Raw genomic sequence first — 21,640 nt, forward strand, 5'->3', positions numbered from 1 at the left:
TTTTTTTGGCTGCACTGAAGCTAGTGGGATCTTAGTTCCCCAACAAGGGATTGAACCTGGGCCTGGCAGTGAAAGCACGAAGTCCTAACCACTGGTCCACCAGGGAATTCCCCAGGAAATGAATTTTAGATAAGTCATGAGAAACACAAACTATAAAGGAAAAAATTGATATGTTGAATTTCATCAAAAATAAAAACTTCTCTTTAAAAGACACTGTTAAGAAAATAAAAAGACAAACTACAGACTGGAGAAAATATATGAAAACATATATCCAGAGTGTGTAAAACATATTCAGAATATATGGAGAACTCTTATAGCTCAATAATAAAGAGACAAACAATTAGGTAAAAAGGGGAGGGACCGAAACTATTTGAATAAACACTCAGTAAAGAAGGTATGGAAATGGCCGATAAGCACAAGAAAGAATGCTCAACATCATTAGATATCAGAGAAATGCACATTGAAACCACATTAAAATACTACTATACACTCACTAGAATAGCTGAAATTTTAAAAGACTGACAGTAGCAAGTGTGGGTGAGGATGCAGAGCAACTGGAGCTCTCGTATGTTGCTAGTGGGGGTGCAAAAGTGGTACAACCACTTTGGGAAACAGTTTAGTTTTTCTTATAAGGTTAAAACTTACCATATGACCCAGCAATTCCACTCCTAGGTGTTTATACTCAAGAGAAATGAAAACATGTCCATACAAAGATGTACATGAATACTGATAGAAGCTTCATTCATGATCGCCCCAAACTGGGAATAATCCAAATGTCAATCAACTAGTAAAGGGACAAATTGTGGCATATACATATAATGGAATACCACTAGCAAGAAAAAAAGAACAGACAATTCCTATTTGCCAATATAGATTAATCTCAAAAACATTATGCTGACTGAAGGAAGCCACACACCAAGGAGTGCATAGTTATGATTACATTTATATGACATTCTAAAAAGGCACAAAAAATGAATCTGTGGTTGTTGGGGACAGGGAGTGTGGACAGAGGATTGACTGAGAAAAGGTATAAGAGAAACTTGGGGAGATGGAAATATTGTATATTTTGAGCACAGTAGTAGCTATGCAACTGTAGTATTTTTCAAAGCTCATCAAACTTCATACTTTAGAAAGGTGAAGTTTATTGTACATAAATTACACTTCACAAAATCTGATAAAAAAAAAATCAGATCATGCCTCTACACTCCCCCCCCCACTTCCACCACTTACTTGAAAGAACACAATGGCTTTTCATTGTTCTTGGAATAAAATTTAGATCCCTGCCTGTGGCCTACGGGACCCTAGGACCACTCTTTTCCTTGCTCATTCTGCTCCCACGATGCTGCTCTCTTTTCCTCTGAGCTCTTCCTTCTACCTAGAGCCCTGCCTGGTTGACTCTTTTTCATTATCCAGGACCTTCCCTGACTGTACCATCCAAAGCAACTCCCTCATTCTGCTCCGTTTCATCAGTTTTCTTTCCACTGCTATGTGAAATGATTGTGCTTATTTACTTTTTCTTGCCTACAGCTTGTCTTCCTTTTTAGAATTCGAGCTCCATGAGGACAGAACCTCATCTGTTTTCTTCACTAGAATTTATTCAGATTTTTTTTCACCAGATTTGTCCAGAATCCCTAGCACCCAGCCCAGGCCTGGCACATAGGAAACTCTCAAAATTATTTGTGAAAAAGTTCCTTAAAATGTTAAACAGAGTTAACATATGATTCACCAGTTCCAATTTTAGGTATATACCCAAGAGAACTGTAAACATATATCCACACAAAAACTTGTATATAAATGTTTGTTAGCAGCATTATTCATAATAGCCAAAATGTAGAAATAACCCAAATGCCCATCAACTGATGAATGGATAAATTAAATATGAGCTAACCATGCAATGGAATATTATTCCACAATAAAAAGGAATGAAGTATTGATACAAGTTATAACATGAATGAACCTTGAAAATATTATGATGAATGAAAGAAGCCAGTCACAGAAGATCACATGCTGTATGATTCCATTTATATGAAATGTCCAGAATAGACAAATCTATTGAGACAGAAAGTAGATCAGTGGTTGCCTATGGGGCTGGGGGAGGTAAGCTCCCCAGCTTACCTCCCCTGACCCCATAGCAGTCACTAATGGAGAGTGACTGCTAATGGGTGGGGTGTATCTTTTTGGGGTGATGAGTGTTCTAAAATTCATTGTGGTGATGGTTGCATAACTCTGTACCCTGTAAGTGGGCAAATTATATGGGATGTGAATTCTATCTCAATAAAGTTGTTAATTTTTTTTTTTTGTGGGACGAATTAATGAATCTTCTCCTTCTGACCACTTCCTGGCTTTTAGGGGAGACAATCAGGTAGCACATGCCCCGTGAGCTGGTCTATTCTGCTCTATTCTGGACATGCACAGTTGATGCAGGCATTCCATCTGTACACACGCCCTGCCTACCTCTGGGATTCCATCCCCATGGAGCCCCCCTGGATGCCATGAGAGACCTAATGGGAAAGGTGTCCTGGAGGGCCACACAGGGTCCAGGCCCAGGTGGGACTGCTGGAATTTTCTCTCCAGCTCTCTGAAGCTAGAGCAAAGCATTCTCTTAGTCACTGGCTCTGTCACCCTGCCTGGGGTAATTACCCCTGGTTAGCCCCTCTGTGTGTGTCATCCACACATGTGAATGATTATACTGAAGTTTTGCCTGATGATTTGGGCCACATTGCATCACACCAGCCTTGGCCTAGTGAAGACTGGGAGAACTGGCTCTTCCAGGTGCTCAGGGTGAGTGGAAAGCCAGGGCACCCAGCACTGACAAGAAAAGGGGACAGTGGCGACACAGGAGGGCTCTCTGGTCTTCCTCACTCCTCACCCCAAAACTGGAAGCCAGAGCAGGTGGGGCCGTGGTGGTTCCAGCTGGAGCTGAGGATGGCTGGCTGGTTGGCCTTGGATTTAGCCTTGAAGCATTGAACTTGGTATAGGAGGGTCTGTGGTTTGGTGTTGAACCAAAGAAGCCTTGGGCAGCCTTCAGACTCTGAGGTCTGGGCACAGGCCTGGGTGGAAAGGCCAAAGGCAGGAAGTGGGTCTTTAGAATCCTGGCCTCTCAAAGCTCTGCCATAAGATTGCCCTGCAATCAGAAATTTAAAAGAATGATTCAGAAAAGAGGATCCCTGAGGTTCTTCCAGGCTGGACCTTCTGTGAGTCTGATTGTGAACATCCACTGAGCACTTGGTCTGTGCCATGGCTGTACACGCACCAGCTCTGTTCACCCTCACATAACCCCATAAGGTGCAGCCTATTCACAGTAATTTTTCTTCACGATGGGGAGATCAGTGGAAGCAATTTAGTTATTAAGCAACTCCTGATAGGCACATAGTACAGACTCAATAAAGACTTGATGACTGACTAACTGGTTGCTTAGATTTGTGCTAGACATTGTGAGGAGATGCAAAAGAATTATATCAGTCAATTAGTGAATACTTATTGAGTGTGTATTATGGGCAAATTATTGTCCAATCTTGGAAGGGGAACCAGACTTCTTTGGGTTTTTAAATGTTGGCAATTAATTCAGGTAAAAGTAATCCTGTCCAAATTCAATAAAATATATTGTGGGGCTTCCCTGGTGGCGCAGTGGTTGAGAATCTGCCTGCTAATGCAGGGGACACGGGTTCGAGCCCTGGTCTGGGAAGATCCCACATGCCGCGGAGCAACTAAGCCCGTGAGCCACAACTACTGAGCCTGCGCGTCTGGAGCCTGTGCTCCGCAACAAGAGAGGCCGCGATAGTGAGAGGCCCGCACACCGTGATGAAGAGTGGCCCCCGCTTGCCACAACTAGAGAAGGCCCTCGCACAGAAACAAAAACCCAACACAGCCATAAATAAATAAATAAATAAAATTAAAAAAAAATATTGTGAAATAAGAAGAAATATATGTATTGGTCTCTGTTCCCCACAGTTCCTGTCACAGGGCCCCTGAAACCCTTGTAAATAGGATGCTAGGAGAATCTTTGGTTTTAATATTTAGTCTTTGATCCTGGTTCTTGACACAGGGTTCCTAAAACTCTTTTAATTTCCTGGGTGATAGGAATGTCTTTTGTTCTAATGAGGCAGCTCTGGGTGGGCTCTTGAACGGCTCTTGGTTGGGGGCTGGTCACCAGAAAGACCAAGCCATGATGAGAAGCTTGGAATTTTCAGCCTCACAGCCCCCATGCCCTAATGAGGGCAGAGGGGCTGGAAATGGGGTTGATAATTGATCATGGCTACATGAGGAAGCCTCCATAAAATCCCAATAGTGTGGGCCTCAAGGAGCCTCCAGGTTGGTGAACACATCCATATACTGGGAGGGGTAGGACTCTACAGAGGCAGAAGCTCCTACCCTCCCAGACCTCACCTATGTATCTCTTCATCTGGCTGTTCAGCTGTGTCCTTTATCATATCTTTTAATAAAGTGGTAAGTGTAAGTGCCTCCCCGAGTTCTGCGAGCTGTTCTAGCAAATAATTGAATCCAAAGGGGTGGAGGTCATGAGAACCTCCAATTTGTAGTTAAGTTGGACAAAAGTGGTAGGTAAGCTGGGCCCCTACTACTTGCAGTGGCATCTGAAGTTGGGAGGCAGTCTCGTGGGATGTGACAGAATTGAGGTAAATTGGAGGACATTCATCTGGTGTCACAGAATTGCTTGATGTGGGGAAAAAAAAACCCACCGTCTGGTGTCAGGGTATTGTGGGTAAGGTAGTAATGGAGAAATACAGGAGGAACACTGAGTTTTTCCCATCACACACATCTTAATCCAACTAGAGAGAAGCTAGTTTTCAATGTTTGTTTTAGATTTTCTAAATATGGTAAAAGTTCCAATATCCAAGACTATTGAAAAAATTGTGATTAAGAGGAAAGTTGTATGGTAACATACATTACCATTTTATTGAGTGTTATCTCATTTAATCTTTAATGGGGTATTGTAACCCATCAGATAGGTATTATTTTCTCTTTTGCAGATGGAGAAACTGAGATTCAGTTAGTAAACTTGTAACTAATGTGACCAAAATTTCACCCTAGGGTGTTTTTTTTTTAAAACCATAGTCTAGTTTACATTCTTAACCATTATGTTATATTGCCATATAGATAAGCAGCTAGCCTAGAATGGAAAACCAACCATAGAGAAAATTGGAAACTTCTCTATACAAAGAATTAAGTAACACCCTCTAAGAATCTTGGAGTGGACAGACCTTATTTAAATCTTCATGAATTCTCTGGAAGACAGAATGACCATTCATATTTCTATGTCTGAAGTCGACGTTGAGTTGGGAGACTGTATAGAGAGGCATAGAGTAGCATTACAAGCAGTTTCAGAAGTCCAACAGAGCTGTTTTCAAACCCATTTCCAGCACTTACTAGCTTTGTGGTCTTGGGCAAATTACTTATCCTTTTTGAGCCTTGATTGCTTCTTCGTTTGTAAAATGGGTATAAAACATCTATTTATAAGTTTGATGTGGCAATTAACTAAGACACTGTCCACAAAGAGGGTGCAATATGCATTAGCTATTCTTTTTCTGGTAGCAAAGTCCCAGGGTGAGGAGGGTGAGGATGGAGGAGAGTGAGGCTCTCACTGAAGGATAAGCTTCATAAGGACAGGCGTGATGCTGGGCTGCCCCTGCTATGTTTTAGTGGCCTGAGCAGTACCTGGTATACGATAGGTGCACAGCAAATAATTGTTTACAGATGTATAAAAATTAAGCAAGATTTCAGGGGCTGAGTGAGTGGGCTTTGATTTGGTAAGTGAAAGGGAACATATCTCAGCAAAATGATCCATGCACTAGCTTTAAGGTCGTGGGCCCTGAGCCTTCTGTCTTGACTCAAGAAAGGGATCTAAAAGGTGCTACAAACACTTTTGGGTACAGCCTACCAGTGGGTGGTCCAAAGGGTAGTCTCAGCCCAAAAGGCCGATGGAATCTGGATGTTTTCAGGGAAACATCAGCTGGAAACCTTGTCCTGCTCTGTGTAACAGCCTCCATTCAGTGCTTCCATGATTAAGGGTCTCCATCAGAAACTGCTAGAAACTTCAGGACCCCTCAGTGTGGGAAAACTAAAGCTGAAAAAATAAACCCAATATAAACTTATAAAACTTGGAAGGCTGAACTGAATTCTGATGTGTTACAAAAGGGGACAACTTAGCGGTCAAAAGCATTGAGTGAAGACATACTGTAGGGAGATCTGTTTACACAGAGTTTTAAGCTGATAGTAATAACGTCCTATATCCTTAGAGTACGTCAGCGTTTCCCAGGAGGCATCTCACAATGTCATTTGATCCCCAAGGGACAGGCAGAGCAGATCTTACCTTTGCTGGATCACAGTTGAGAGAACTAAAGTGAAGTGACTTGGCCAAGTTTCCACTTCTGGGAAGGAGCCAAGCCAGGGCTGGACCTGGGTCAATGTGCATTGTCCCTAAGCAGTGCTCTAGGTTGGATATAAAGATAGTTTCAAGGGAAGCGTTTGTCTTCATGAATTTTATGTTGATCATAATTATTAAGGGCCCCCGTTTGGGGTGTACCATTAATGTGAAATGCACAGACTTGGAGATATTTTGGCTGCAGCTGGGCCCAGCCAAGCCACCAGCCTTGGGACCTGGAGCCTCTCTGGGCTTTCCTGAGATCACCTGTCCTGTCTGCTTTGGAGGGCTGTCCTAAGGGCTAGAGGAGATAAAGAGAAAGTGCTTTACAAATGTGATTATTCAACGTCTTAATATCCATGTGCATAGAGAAAAAATAATCATATTCCTTTAGATTAGTTTCTTCTAAACTGAGAAGTCTTTTGAGAGCCAAAAAAGCAGAAAGGCTCATGTTCTCCTTCCAAATTCTGAATAACCTATTGGAGAAATGGAATAATGTAGTTGCATGCTCAGACTCATAGACATAGGAAACAAACTTATGGTTACCAAAGGGGAAAGGAAGGGAAGGGATAAATTAGGAGTTTGGGATTAGCAGATACAAACTACTATATATAATAGAGAAGCAACAAGGACCTACTGTATAGCACAGGGAACTATATTCAATATCTTCTTATAAACTATAATGGAAAAGAATCTGAAAAACTATATATATATATATATAACTTAATCACTTTGCTGTACACCAGAAACTAACACAGCATTGTAAATCAACTATACTACCAAAAAAAAATCTGAAGTTTCTCATGTTATCTAGATTTAAAGTCTGTATAACTTTGTATCTTTTAAAAAATAATTCATATTCAAAAAGCCAAAAGCTCAAAATGCATAACATTTCCCTTTCACTGGGCAAACAATATAAATGTCTATCTTTTGGTGACAGTTGGCAAAACACAGAATGATTAATCTGGGGACCTGCAGGGGTTCACCTTCAGTGACTTCACACTTATCATCTGCTCTGATAAAAACACATCTGCAGCAGCTGAAAAAATGAAGCTAGGGAAAGAATTACATCCAAAGGAAGTGTTCCTTTTAAAATACTCTGAACTGTAAGGAATATAGATGAAGGTTCTAACAATAATGTACATATTTAACATTCTATAGTGTTTATTATCAAAACAGTATATTGATAGTTTGGAAAATTTAAAAATATGATGATCCATTATACCCGTCTATTACAACAGACACTGTCATAGTAAGAACATAGATCCACGTGGAAGCAGAGAATGTGGATTTGAGCATTAGCTCCATCCTTCATAAGCTGTTGACAGGGGAAAGTGTATTTATTTGACTCTTTGCTCCCTGTTGCAAAATGCAATTGTGTTCTGAGGACAAAGCGAAATAATATTCATGCAAGTGCTTTGCAAATGTGAGTTATTTCCTGGCGTTCTTTTTATATTTAACCATGAAAAAATATATAGTTTCTCCTCATAATTCTTATTTACTGCACATTGCACCTGTTTCTGCTTTTTCTCTGAGTTGTGACCACTCTTCTGTTCTGTCTTCCTGGGCAACCTTTGGCAGCATTTTCTTCTTTCTCAAACTGTAATTCTATTTCTTTCTGTCAGATTCTCTGTTCCTCAGCTCTTGTGCAAGGATCTCCAGACTGCCTGGTCACCTTCATTGACTCTCTTCTCTTGTGCCCAGTCTCTCTACTTAGAGATTAGGTTCTCCAGAGCTGAAAGGGACCTCACTTTTTAGAGATGAGGAAGCTGAGCCCTGGTGCCCCTGAGAAGTTGCTCAGCAATAACAGAGAAGCAATAAAAGCCCAGTCTCGAGTCTTAGCCCAGGGCTTTCTCCACCAAACTGCCAGCAAAGGACCATTTTCTCTGGGCTTTGAATTCAAAGCATACGTCTTAGCCCTCTCCATACCTGCTCAAAGCACTACCTGATGTTCAATGAAATTTTGAAATTATATCATATCACAATGGCTACTACGTATTGGTGGGTACTATGTATCAGACCTTGTGCCAAATGTTTTATACAAATGATTTCAGTGAATGGACATAAATACTCTATTTGAGAGGAACCATTATTCCCATTTAAGGAAACTGAGATGCTGATATGGGGAGTAACTTGCCCAAGGACACAGAGGTAGTATCTGAAGAGCTCTGATTCCATGACAGATCTCAAAGTCTGTTGTACAAACCATTCAACACTTCCTGCTCTGAACGTTCCTTTGAGGACTCTCACACTCTCCTTGGCAGCCCCAGGGTGCCAGGCTGTCTTACTGCCTGTCTCTCACACCTTCTGGAATCCCACCTCCTCCTCCAGACAGTCTTCTCAGATGGATCAGAGGGGAGTAGAGATGCTCCTGTCTGAATGTGGGAGTCTCGTGGTCACAGCAGTGTCTCATTTGTCCTCACTCTGTGAGTATTTGAATGTGGCTGTGTGCAGGTGACCCATGTTTGCCTCTGCAGGGCTTAATCCCCACCTGCCTTTCAGCACCACTGGTCTGTGGGCAGCTGCTTCAGTCCTGTGGAAAAATTAGCAGCAGCCCAGTTGGTGGTTCTGGTGAACCACTGGTTGGTTTTATCTCAAGGAGGAGCCTATAAATATTGCTGTGGGGACAGGGGCTCTGGGACCACACTTCAGCAGGGCCATAGTGCCCGTGGGCCTGCTTTTGGAGAAATCCATGGAGGGAAGAGGACTTGACATCACCTCACACCAGGAGCAAGTGAAGGAACTGGGTGTGTTCAGGTGGGCAGAGTGCCAACTCAGAGAGTCACCAAACTGTTCCCTCAAGTGTGAGAGGGGCTGTCATGCTGAAGTGGGGTTTGACTTCTGCAGGGAGGGGAACTGGGAATACAGAAAAACGGGTGTGGGCGAATCACGAGGAAGAGCAGCTGCATCAAATGCTTCTTTGGAAACAGTCAGAACTGTCTCCAGATGGTGGTATTTTCCACTCCAATCTGGGCACAGCTGGATGACTTCCAGGTAGAAGGGTCACAGATGGTCCACCCGAGAGGACTCGGCTGCCCTGGCCCGGGACACCCTGGAGGGCGGGGCCAGCCCTCCTCACGGCCCATGGCCCACTGTTTAAGGGGCTGGGGGCCAGAGTGTGCCAGAGGGAGTCTGGGGTTCTGCCAGAGGCTTTCTACGTAGTTTATCCCATCTAATCACGGATTTAGGGTGATGCAACCAGAACTATGGCGGTTACGAGGAGAAGAACAGGGCTTGGTCCCTCTCTGCCTCCTGTTGGTCCTGAACAAGACAAACGGGGCAGCAAATTCCATGATTAAGGGGAACGCTGACTCCTGGGTTGAGGGTTCTAGACGCTCTGAGGCCCTGACCTGCTGGGGGGGTCATCAGGTGGTCCTTTGGCCAAGCTCAGGCTTTCTGCCCACCTTTCTTTTCTGGGTGTGGCTGGCCTTCCTCCCTACCCTGTCCCTATTACTCAGCCAAGAGGCCCCATATCTGCTGGATGTGGGGAGCCTCAGAGTTGCCCCACCAGCAGAGTCCCCTGCCAACCTTCCTTAGGCTGGCTGAGGGGCTCTGTTTAGGCTCATGAGCTGTTTCCTCTGGGCTTGAAAAAAAAAAATACTGCCACCCTATACAGCCTCCCCTTATAATATCCGGGAGCACCCTTAACCAAGCACGTGGTGTGGGTCCCGGCCAGTAGCCTTGCTGGTCTGGGCTCAGGGAGGAGTGCTGGGGTGGGGAGAGCAGGGGCTGGGGGAAGAGTCCAGGCTCTGGGGTGGGGCAGGTGTCCTGGCCCAGGGGGTCTCTCCTGGTGACTTATTCCCTTGAGGGTGGGCTTGTTGTCTCCTCTCTGCCTTGTGGTCTGTGTGTCCCAGCTTCCCTTAGACCTGGAGGGAAGTCCTCTGTTGAGCTCTGAGTGATGGAGAAGCTCAGAAGTGGGCTACACAGGAGGGATGGTACTCAGAGCTTTCACGGAGGAAATGGGAGGAAATTCACAAGTAGGGCTGATGAAGCAGGACTCACGAACCAGGACTGTTGACAACCAGGTGGGACTAGAATGGCCAAGAGCCCTGTTTCCTGGTCTGTAGCCCCAGGGAGGAGCTTGCAAGGTGCTGGGTAGTGGCAGCTGGAGCGGCCATGAAAGCAGAGCGCTAGGAGTTTAGTCTCAAAATAGTAGTGAGATTTCTGTCACTCCTCACTCTCTTGGGGCTGCCTTGAGGCATGTACTTGTTTGCATGGATGAAATATTTTCTGTAAAACTCCCTCCACCCTAAATGGAAATGATCCAGAGGCGGGGAAGGACCAGGCTACTAAAAGCCTGGAGTCCCCACTGAAGGGGAGGTAAAAGGCAGAGCAGGTGAACACCCGGGCCCAGTGCACTGCTCCCCTCTGGGTGGAAAGTCGTCGTGATCAGGTCTCTGGAGGGAGGAGGGCGGGGAGGCAAAGGAACAGGGGTAGTCAGAGGGATGCAGGGGTGGCACGGACGGGGTCTCCTTCCTTCCAAGGAGACAGGAAGAGGCAGAGCAAGGCTGGAGCTGGGTGCAGAAGCCGGGGTAGGTGGTTACTAAGGCCAGCTCTGTTGGGGGAAGAGTCCAGGCCTTGTGCCAACCCAGGACCTTCCCCTCTGGAAACAGGAAAACTACCAGCAAAGAATTTCATGCCTCAGTGTCCCCTGGCCCTGCCTCCGAGCCCCAGTGCGGGATATTGCATGTTCCCCCCACCCCCCGGGGCAGGGTCCCCACCCTTCTGTTCTTTGCCACCTTCACATCCAACGGCTACAGCGGGGCCTGGTGCTGAGCTGTCAATGTTGATTGAACTGAACGGACGGCTTATGGGCATTTCCACGTGGGTCAGCTGGTTTGGTCAGCAAGGACCCTGGGATGACTTGTGTCTCTGATGGACCCAAGGAACAGAGCAAGAAATACAACCCACGTCTCTTTAGAGCCTCCCCAGTGCCGGACGCATTCTCTGGGTGGCTGTGTCATCACAGTCTTCCAGAGGGTGAATCTAAAGACCTCCAAGTTCACATCGCTGGCGTTTACCTCCGAGGTGGGGTTTCCACCCACCCCACCCCCCGCCATGGGCCCAGAACCCCAATCCTGAGCTCTTACCAGAGGACGGGGGTACCTTCAGGGAATGAAGCTAAGGGTGACCCTGGGAGGCCAGTGGTCTGCCTGGGAGACAGAGTAGTGTTCCTCAGGTCTGGTCTATGGAAGGAAAGGCCCAATGCCAGGCTCCAGCCTCAGAGTCCCCGGTGGCCTGAGCGGGGGTGGGTGCCTCCCTAGGAAAGAGGGGAGAGGAGGTGCTGAGGACACAAGTCGGCGTCTCCTCGGGGCTGGATGACCACGTGGGAGGGGTCGCTCTGCCCTGGAAGGCTGGTGGAGGGAGGAGGGAGGGTATGGGGCCTGAAGCTGAGTTCTCTTGGAGAGCCAGGGCAGTGACACCCCAAATAACCCAAGACTGGAGAACCCTAGGGTCTCTGCCTGGGCCCACCACCCTTCTGCCTCTGGATTCGATTTCCTTCAAGACACCTTTGGAGCCGACAGTTTCCACTCTGAGCTAGAAATTCCTGTTTTCTTGTATGTAAATGGAGAGAATAGTAGTCACTTCCCTTGTGTCTGCTTAAATCTCACGTCAGTGATCCCCTCCCTGACCTTCCTGTTTCAAGTTGTAACTCTGCCAGCCCAGCCCTCTTGATCCCCTTCCCTGCTTTGTTTTGCTCTGTGGCACTTGCCACTTTCTGCTACACTGTATCATCCATCTATCATCACCGTTGTTGTCTATCTGTTTTTAAAATTCATTTTGTTTGCCCCTACCCACCCGAATGCTAGTGCCATAGGGCCGGGGTCTCTGCTGAGTTTGTTCACTGTGTCCCTAGTACTTAGAACAGTGCCAGGAACATAAGAAGCACTCAGTAAATACTGGTTGAATGGATGAGTGAAGGATGGATGCATAGGATTGTTGTAGGAATTAAATGCATTGCTGTATGTAAAGCATTTCATAGGACACCCAGCACCTTATTATTATTGCTGCTGCTGCTGTTTGTTAGATGTGACTTGTGAAGTTTCCTCAGCTACTTGGCTCTCTGTTTCTCCATCTGTAAAATGAAGAGATTGAATCACTAGATGAACTCTGAGCTTCTTTCCATCTCTAAGGGTCTGCAGTTCTATGATCTCTGTGCCCCCAAATACTCAGAGGCTGGAAGGTTCTTCCCAAAGCTTACATTCTGCTGTTCTCAGCAGTTCTGCTGGGCGTGGAGGTGCTAACTCTCCCTTCACAGCAGCGCTTCCTCTGTTTCTTTAGACTATTTCATTCGACAGGCTGGGGCAGAGGTAGGCGATCATGAGTCAGCACAGTATTTCTTGGAATGGTTTCCGTTCCAATATATGTATGTTTTATTTTCATGGTTTTGATGTGTTGTTTCATAACATTTTATTATTTTCAATAGAGGCAATTCATTATGTGCATAATTAGAAGCCATTTGATTTTAATTTCCTTGTTGAGAGTTGTTGTGGAAATAAGCAAAGTTCAGGAAAAAAATTCTTTTTGCCAGACCACGTGCCCTGACTTGGGATTTGGGCATGTGGTCCTTGGAGACGAAGTTTCACTCTCTCCTGCCCTGGGTAGGCGCTGGTCCCTGATCTTGGATGATCCTTATGGGGACAGGGTCATACCTCAGAGAGCTCAGAAGCACCTGTTTTAGGGGCCCAGGTTGGCATGGCTAAGATTGTCCTCCCAAGGCCCGGGCCATTTCTCCCCAGAATCCCCCTCTGAAAAAGGTGGTCTGGAACCTCGGGTTTCCCCACAGCTGACTCTGTGGGGACAGCTTTGGGAATAAAGGTAGCTTTATCTTCCCAGTATTTGGTATTTGCTGAGTAACTGGGATGGCCTTGGAGGAGGGGCGAGGGACAGGTCTGGCTAGTTCTGCCCTGTTGTTCATACACAGGATTACCTCACATGTCCCAACTGGCTTCCCCGCCCATCTGGTGAGGGCTGACCCTCAGCCCTCCAGCCTCCTTTTCCTTACCTGCCTGGGAAGCCAAACATGGATCTTCCCGTCAACATCAGCTGAGCCTGGAGGCTTCACCCCTCCGGAGACCATGGAAAGAGACAGCCACCTGGTGAGAGTGCATCTGCAGAGCTTGGGCCAGAACCTCCTGGCACTGAGGAAACAGGGATGGGGCTGGAAGCCAGGTGGGGCAGCGGCAGTGTGCCTCGGTTTCAGGGGAAACTGAATGTGCCTTTTCTAGTTTGAAGCTGCTGGGGATCAAGATCACGCAGCCTCCTTTTATCATGGTTCCTAAAAGGGGCCCCATGGGAGGAGAAGCTGATGGGATTTGGGGTCTGGTCAGGAAGCACCCCCAGGGCTGTGTGGCTGAATCCTGGGCTCCCGCTCTGTGGCCCCTGAGTACCCCAGCCAGGACGTATGTGCTGTTGGGACAACTTTGCTGGTTTGAGAATCATGGAAGCTTAGCATTCTAACTGGGCTTCAAGGTTATCTTTGGGTAACCCTCTCACTAGACTCATAAACCATCTTGGAAAAGGTGGCATTGAAGATCTTCAAGGGGATTTTAAACTTCTCTTGGTCGTTATTTTCAGGCTTAATAGTCTTCATGCTTGGAAAGTGCTTCCTTATGTCTAACCATGATTCCTTGTGCTACAACTAAGATTACTTTCCTCTTCTGTTTTTTGGTAGAGAGCAGCTAAGTGTCCTCTGTGGAAAAGCCAGTCATTTACATGTGAAGGTTTCCAAAGGTTTTTTGTTTGTTTGTTTGTTTGTTTGTTTTGCGGTACATGGGCCTCTCACTTTTGTGGCCTCTCCTGTTGCGGAGCGCAGGCTCCGGATGCGCAGGCTCAGCGGTCATGGCTTACAGGCCCGGCCGCTCTGCGGTGTGTGGGATCTTCCCAGACCGGGGCACGAACCCGTGTCCCCTGCATCAGCAGGCGGACTCTCAACCACTGCGCCACCAGGGAAGCCCTCCAAAGGTTTTGTTCAACTATTCCTCAGCTTTCTTTTCTTGAGGGACATTCCTCTGTGCTCTTACTTCTCCTTTGGTCTTATTTTCTGCTCACCTCCACCTTTTGTACTCTAGTGATGTGGTAGAATCTGGGACTCTGGGAAGGATGGGCCAACTCTGGAACTGAGGATCAGCTTAGCCTATGTTCTGGCTGATAGTTGGCTCATGGTCCATTTTGAACCCCAGATGTATTTCTGAAAACTCTACCATCATCTCTCCCACCATTCTTCCAGCCCCTTCTTGATTTTTCTGTCCCAGGCTTTTTCTCCTGCCCTCTGATCTGGTCTCCTTGGCCCATGTCTCTGCCTCACCAAGGTCATTTGACCCTAGGCCTCTGGGGCTCATTGGAACCTCTGGTGAGCAGTAAGGGGGATGCAGAAGGCAGAATGGAGTTTCGTTTGAGGCATGGGGAAGGTGAACCCATGGTCACAGCCATGGGTCATGTTCCTTGGTAACTTGCTGGGAGCCTAAACTTGATGGTCCCTAGACACAAGGGGTGAGAAGCACTGAGCTATGTGAAGGGTGGTAGGGCCAGTCCCTGGGGCAGGGTGATGGGGGGGCACCTGCTAGGAAACTCATCTCTCCAGAGTCAGGGACCAGCATGGAAGGTCACTGGAGGGGCACAGGGTAGAGTACAGGCTTTTCATTATTGATAGAATAAATGTCACATGGTATGGCAGGTCCCACGTTCACTCTGGGAGACTTACCTTGGAATGAAAGAACTGAACCATGACTTCCTTATTTAAGGTTCTTAGATTTGACCCCTTATTTAAGGTGGAACCTCCAAGATAGTGAGCCGGAGGTGGGGACAGAGAGAGCTTCCTGAAGATCTTAAGCTGATCTGCAACAGATTTCTTAACACTAATTAAATTGAATAAGAGGAGACTGGGAGTAACTGGTCGTCTAAGGCTGTACCCTTTTCCCTGAGGACTTCATTGCAGAAGCATGCATTGTGATTTTTGACTATCAGCTCAATAAAGTAGTGAGAAAGATGGTGGCCAATGGACTTAAGCCTGATGAAGCTCCTGTGTGAGCTGGTTGGGACTTCAGGGGGATCTTAGAAAGAAGGTGGAGAAGGCTCACAGCTTCTTTGCGTTCAAGAGAGAAGCTGCAGGACGTGGTGGACAGAACACTGACCAAGTTCCAGGTCAGCAGTGACTTTGGACCAATCACTTAACCTTTCTGCACCTTAGTTTCCTCATCTGTGAAATGGAATAAAAATAGTATCTACTTCAAGTGGTCTTAGAATAGTGTCTTTCACATAATAAGTCTATTTTATAAGAACATCTGGTATAAAGAGATAGATAGATAGATAGATAGGCATGTATTCATAGAGTTAAGGTTTATTGTCATCATCATCATCATCATCATTATCTAGGGTCTAGTCCTAGCTCCTCTAAATTTGGACAAATATCTTCTGCTCTTGGTGCCTCAGTTTCCCCACCTACAAAAGGAGAGGGTTGGACAAATTGCCCCCTGAGGCCCCTTTCTGGTTCCATGACAGTCTCTGGAATCATGTAGAGTGGGATTACAGGTGTGCCACACTGGATATGCACATTTGTTCCTGAAGAATAGTGCATACTTTGTGTTTTTCAAAAGGCGTCACATGCTCAGTGCTTAAAGAAGTGCCATGTTTATTAAAGAAAGACTGAAGTTGACCCACTGATAAAGCAACAATCCTCTGTAGAGTGGATTTTCTTCTACTGGGTCTTCTTTTTTTAAAATTAATTAATTAATTCATTAATTTATGGCTGCTTTGGGTCTTCATTGCTGCACACGGGCTTTCTCTAGTTGCATCAAGCCGGGGCTACTCTTTGTTGCGGTGCATGGGCTTCTCATTGTGGTGGGTTCTCTTGTTGCAGAGCACGGGCTCTAGGCATGCGGGCTTCAGTAGTTGTGGCACGTGGGCTCAGTAGTTGTGGCACACGGGCTTAGCTGCTCTGCGGCATGTGGGATCTTCCCGGACCAGGGCTCAAACCTGAGTTCCCTGCATTGGCAGGTGGATTCTCAACCACTGCGCCACCAGGGAAGCCCTGGGTCTTCTTAAAGTGGAGCAGGTTTTCAGTCAGCCCAAGACCACAGATGCTGTGCACTTGAGAATGGCTGGAGGCCCCAGGGCTGGTCTAGGATGAGGCACCGTCTTTAGAGGGGGCTGGGCAGGTTCCCAAGACAGTAGACCAGTAGGCTCAGGTCGCTCTGCTACCCCCTAGACCCCAAAGTGCAGACACCGCCAGGACTCCTGGCACCTGCCCTTTGTCCCTGCAGGTGTGCAACCCTCACCTGAAACCTCTGTGTTCCATGTTGGCACTGGTGCCAAGCAGCCTTACGCTGGGCCCATCCCACCCTGCCTCCCCCTGTGTTGTCCCTGTGACCTGGCAAATGTAAGCATGAAATGAGTGGGAGTGTGTGTACGGGGCTCTAGACTGGGTGCTGGGTGGGAAGGCTGACTGATGTAACAGTAGCCACTTGGCTTAAGTGTCCTGCTTTGGCAAAACAGCTTCCTCTTGGTATGCCAGCAATGGGGGTGGATGGTGTCCAGCCAGGCAGGGAGGGATGCCACACAGGGAACCCAGGGCTTTGTCAGCCAAGTGGAGGCCTTGGCGATGCCAGGCGGCATCTGGCTCCTGTGATAGGGACGCGATACCCAGGACTGTCATTATGTAGGGGGCCCCCATTATGTAGCAGCCCTGTTACCACCCCAGCCTTGGTAGAGAGGGGGCATGGGGAGAAACTGAGGCACCAAGGTCCTGGGCAACCAAATGTTATTTGTTTGGCAATAGGAGGTACTCAGTGTTCTTTAAACTATTTGATGAATGAAAGAATGAATGAATGAGCAGGAAGGTATTTTGATTCTAGTCTAATAGGGATCCCCAAGGTTTTTTCATGTGTATAAGAGGCATCATAAACTAGAAGGAACTTTAGCACCCAATCAGGCCTGCAATTTTCAAGTTCTTTGTAGTAGCATCCTCTTTTGTTCAAATGAAATCTTACGTGGAACCCACTGCATAAAACTGAAAAGTTAACCTGCTCTGTTTGAAGTGGGGTAAAGGACTCGAAGCTCTTTACCTACAAGCTGGCCTCCAAGGCATCTCCACGGAACTTCTAATGCTCTGTAGAAACTTGTTTGAAAACAGCTGATTGTCCAGCCTTTCCTTGGTTGGACCCAGAAAGGAATGTGACTATCCTTAAGGTCATGAGCTGGTTAGGAGCAGAAGCAGGGCTCCCTGGAGTCTCCTGTGCCTGGGGTGAAGGGGGCCTCGGGGCTCTGGCTTCTTAGTCTGGAGCCCAGTTTGATTCCAGGCCGACTGGGGTCCCGGGTCCCTGAGGTTAACGTTGCATGTATGTGGGGCGTGCTGGTGGCTGGGTGGCAGGAGGTGCTGGGAAATCTGCCTGTGGGTTCTGAGGGGGCCTGTATCTGTGCGGTTTCTCTGGGTCCAGGGAGCGGGGAGAGTAGGACGGAACCCTGTGTACCCGGAGGTGTAATGAAGCCTGGGTTGGGCAGTGAGGCTGGAAAGAAGCATGAACCACTCCGATCCAGTCCAGTCCACACTGGAGGGGGTTCAGGCTCCCCTGCCATGGTCCAGGGGTTCCCCAGGCTCCCAACAGGCAAGGAGGCTTTTTTTTTTTTTTTTTTTTTTTGGCGGTACGCGGGCCTCTCACTGCTGTGGCCTCTCCCGTTGCGGAGCACAGGCTCCGGACGCACAGGCTCAGCGGCCATGGCTCACGGGCCCAGCCGCTCCGCGGCATGTGGGATCTTCCCGGACCGGGGCACGAACCCGTGTCCCCTGCATCGGCAGGTGGACTCTCAACCACTGCGCCACCAGGGAAGCCCAAGGAGGCTTTTTAAGTTCTGTGAAAAGGGGCTCCTGATCTTTCTTGGTACCGCTCGTGCTTCCGGTGGGGATTGGGGAGCACCTCATCCTGCGTAGCCTGGAATACGGGGGTGCCGGCCTGGGGTGCCACCCTTTGAACATCCTTGATTCTCAGGGTCACTGGGAGAGAGACGCTGCCACAGGGGCCTAAATCTAACAAGGGGTCCTTCCTTGTTGGAGCTTGGTAAGGGGCAGGCAGTGGGAGAGCGTGGAGGTGTGCAGCGGCCTGAGGACGGCAGTCAGAAGATCTGGGTTCTGGTCCTGGCACTGCCCCCAGCTGGCTGAGTGATCTTAGACAAATCACATTGCCTTTCTACACCTTAATCGCCTCATCAGTAGGGAAATGGGTTGGACTAGAGGGTTTTCAAGATGCTTCTAGCCTGTGGTATGCCCAGCCTGAGCATGGCCCGGAACTGAGGAGGGAGGCCCAGTCACCTCGTGCTGGACTTGAAGGGGCCCCGAGAGACATGGAAACGTGTTCAAGTCACTGCAGGTGGACTTTCTTAAGCCTAGCGTGAGACTTTATTATAGGGTTCTTCTCCCTGTAATACCGGGTGCTCTGAGTGACCCACAGTGCATCTGGGCCAGAGATCAGGCTGCCGCCTGTGGGTAAATAACAGTCTCTACGGAAAGCCCAAGGCACAGTGCATGGTGGGGGGGCCACATAACCACTGAGGTGAAGCAATCCAGGAGGAGACTGTGGCATCACTCAGCACGGCAGAAGCTCCCTCCTCTCTGGCACTGCTGGCTGGGCCTGCAGGAGACCCAGAGAGGCCAGAGGTAGGACCCACTTGGGGGCTGGTTAACTTACTCCCATCCCCCACCAGGTAAGGGCCCAGGGCAGAGCTGCCGCAGGAAACCGTGACACTGGTCCAGGTGCCATGGGCTGGGGAATCTACCCCGGAAACTGTGGTATAGAGGGCAGTGGACCGGGTGCAATGGGTCCCGGGTTTTAGTCCCTCTTCTGCTCTAAGACGTACCTGAGCGACTTTGAGCAAAGCACACAAATATTTTGGGCCTCTCCTTCCTTGTCTATAAAATGGGAATAATCATCCTTATCAGCTCCTGTCCCGGAAAGTGCTTGGAACGAGCCCCAGAGCCAGGGACTGCTCTTTCCAGGCCTCTCCCTGGCTCATCCGCTGCTGCCTTCCTGTGGACCCTGCCCTGCCCGCTGCCTCCTGCCGCAGAGCGTCTTGAGGGGACTGGATGAGTTTTGAGTAGGGGCCGCTGGGAGCTGCAGAGACACAGGCAGGTGGCCTCAGTGACAGCCTGGGGTATAGGCCTGGTCCATGACACGGTGAGGGTTCATGGCTGTATTAGCCCAGGGGGTAACCCCAGAGACCACGCCAGGGGTGGCGGGGGCAGAGAGGCAGAGAATGACTGGCAATGTTAGGCCAGGGAAACGGCCAGAGTCACCCACGCTTCGGCTCTGCCCTGTCCCCCTGAAGACCGAGGAGCCTCTGGTCTGCAGGCAGGTCGTGGAGAGTCTGGCCTTGGTCATCTGATTCCCAATCCTGGGTCTGCTGCTCAGTGGCCAGGGCTAGGAGTCAGGCCGGTTCTGGTCCGGGCTCTGTCCCTCGTGTCTCAGGACCTAGGGCAAGAATTCTCCTCCCCTCCCTGTTCCCCACCTGCTCAAGGCATCTGCTCTGAGGGAGAGGTCAGGCCTCCAGGAGGGATGCTGGAATCTCAGCAGTTGATCTCCAAGAATTGAGGAAGGGAAATGAGTTACTGCTCTAGTAGGTTAGACGTCAGGAAGAACTTCCAGGAGGGTCGGGTGGAAGGCTGTGAAACGGGTAAAGAAGGATGGCTGTGGAATCTCCTGTTCTGGGGGTCCTAGGAAGTGAGAACTCTTCCCCGCAGCGTCCTGGAAGTGTGATGGTTTGGAGTCAGGAAGATGGAGTAGACGGCCTCACTCTGGAGGCTGTGCTCCCCTGGTCTTGGCGCTGCGCTTCCATCCTGCTGTCCCTTGCAGCTGTCTACGTGGGCAGCTCTATCTGGCACTTTGGGGACTAGGGCTCTTCTCTTGTCCTGCTCTGTGGGGCCAGAAACTCTCCACCTGTTTCCCACCCTGTCCGACACCAGAGTGCTTGTTCACCTGAGGCCAGGGCCTCCAGAGCCTCCCGCCCCTGCTTGGGTATCACCCTTTCTTCCCTCCCCGCCAGCTTCACCTCCATCCCCAACCCCACTCTTCCCAACCTTGGGAAGACTTTGTGCTGGACCGCTGAGGCCCAGAGGTAACAGTTTGAAAGAGTCTGGCTGGAGACTACTCACCCCTCCACCTGGCTCCTTGGGTACCGAGCCCCAGGTTAGTTCCATTTTACACGTCCCACCTCCCTCTAGACTCAGAGAAGAGGGACCCAGGTGGATCTCCTGCCGGGACCCCAGGACTTCTCCTCCCCACTTCCTGCCGGCCAAGGCCGTGGGTGGGCGCACTGGGACCTACCTGTGGGTGGAGCCAGCATCGGGGAGAGGGACCTGCAAGGCTCAGGAGGTCTCCCTGCCTCCCTGGCTGCCCCCGGCTTCCTGCTATGACTGCCCGCTCCCGGTTCCCTCCATCCTCCCCCAGGTCTCCCCACCCATCTTCCTCTGGGCCTCCACCACCTGTGGACCACTCAGCCCTCTCTCTCGTTCAGGCCCTGCTGATGGGGTGACAGGACCCTAGCTGGTCATGGGGTCCCGCTCAGGTGGAGGGCCTGAGCTCTTGCCGGGGGAGTCAGAAGGTTGTGATAAGAGTCCCAGGGCCACTAATCCTTTCTGGGGTTTTAGGCATGCTCTCGAGTCCCTCTGAACCCCAGTTTCCTCGTGTGCAAACTGGGGATGAAAACTCCTGTCCAGCTTGCTAACTAGGAGCATTGTGAGAATCAAATGGAATAATGGGTGTAAAAGCTCTTTGCAAATTGTAAGCCCTGAAGAAATGCAGGAAGTTACTGTGGGCATTCGTGATAATTTTGGGCCAGACTCAACTTGCTCTGAGTAGGCCTGGATAGAATCCAAGCCCCGTCACTTACCTGAGATGTAAATTTGGGCATGTTCTTAACCACCTTGGAGCTCAGTTTCAAAATCTATAAAATGGGGTTAATAATACCAACCACAAGAGCTGTTATGAGGTTGAAATGGGATCAAGTAAAATGCTTAGTGGGCTGTTCCTATTATTACGGTGATATGCATTTATAAACCAGCCTCTTTCATATTTATTCCTTGTCAATCTGGGGGAAGAAGGTAAGATCAATCCCATTTTATATGTGGGGAGACAGATTCTGAAGGGTTAATGTACTTGCCCAAGCCAGTTAGGAATGGAGGTAGTCAAGTTTGAACACAGATTTTTCTATTTCAAGCCCAGTGTCTTTAGCAAACAAGCAGATAGACAAACACCCACCCTCCATCACAGCTAA

General features: G+C 48.5%; 1 protein-coding gene across 1 annotated transcript in view; it reads left to right on the forward strand.

Annotated features, from left to right (window-relative positions):
• Nucleotides 1–13,404: 13,404 nt before the first annotated feature.
• Nucleotides 13,405–21,640, forward strand: part of TMPRSS13 (transmembrane serine protease 13) — a 31,943-nt gene continuing 23,707 nt past the window's right edge. Inside the window, exon 1 of the mRNA XM_079708812.1 lies at nt 13,405–13,479. Coding sequence (XP_079564938.1) covers nt 13,459–13,479 — 21 coding nt within the window. The 5' untranslated portion in view covers nt 13,405–13,458. The remainder of the gene's footprint in view (nt 13,480–21,640) is intronic.

The sequence above is a fragment of the Hyperoodon ampullatus genome (genome assembly GCF_949752795.1).
Source record: "Hyperoodon ampullatus genome assembly, chromosome: 7".
In the NCBI taxonomy this organism is placed as follows: domain Eukaryota; kingdom Metazoa; phylum Chordata; class Mammalia; order Artiodactyla; family Ziphiidae; genus Hyperoodon; species Hyperoodon ampullatus.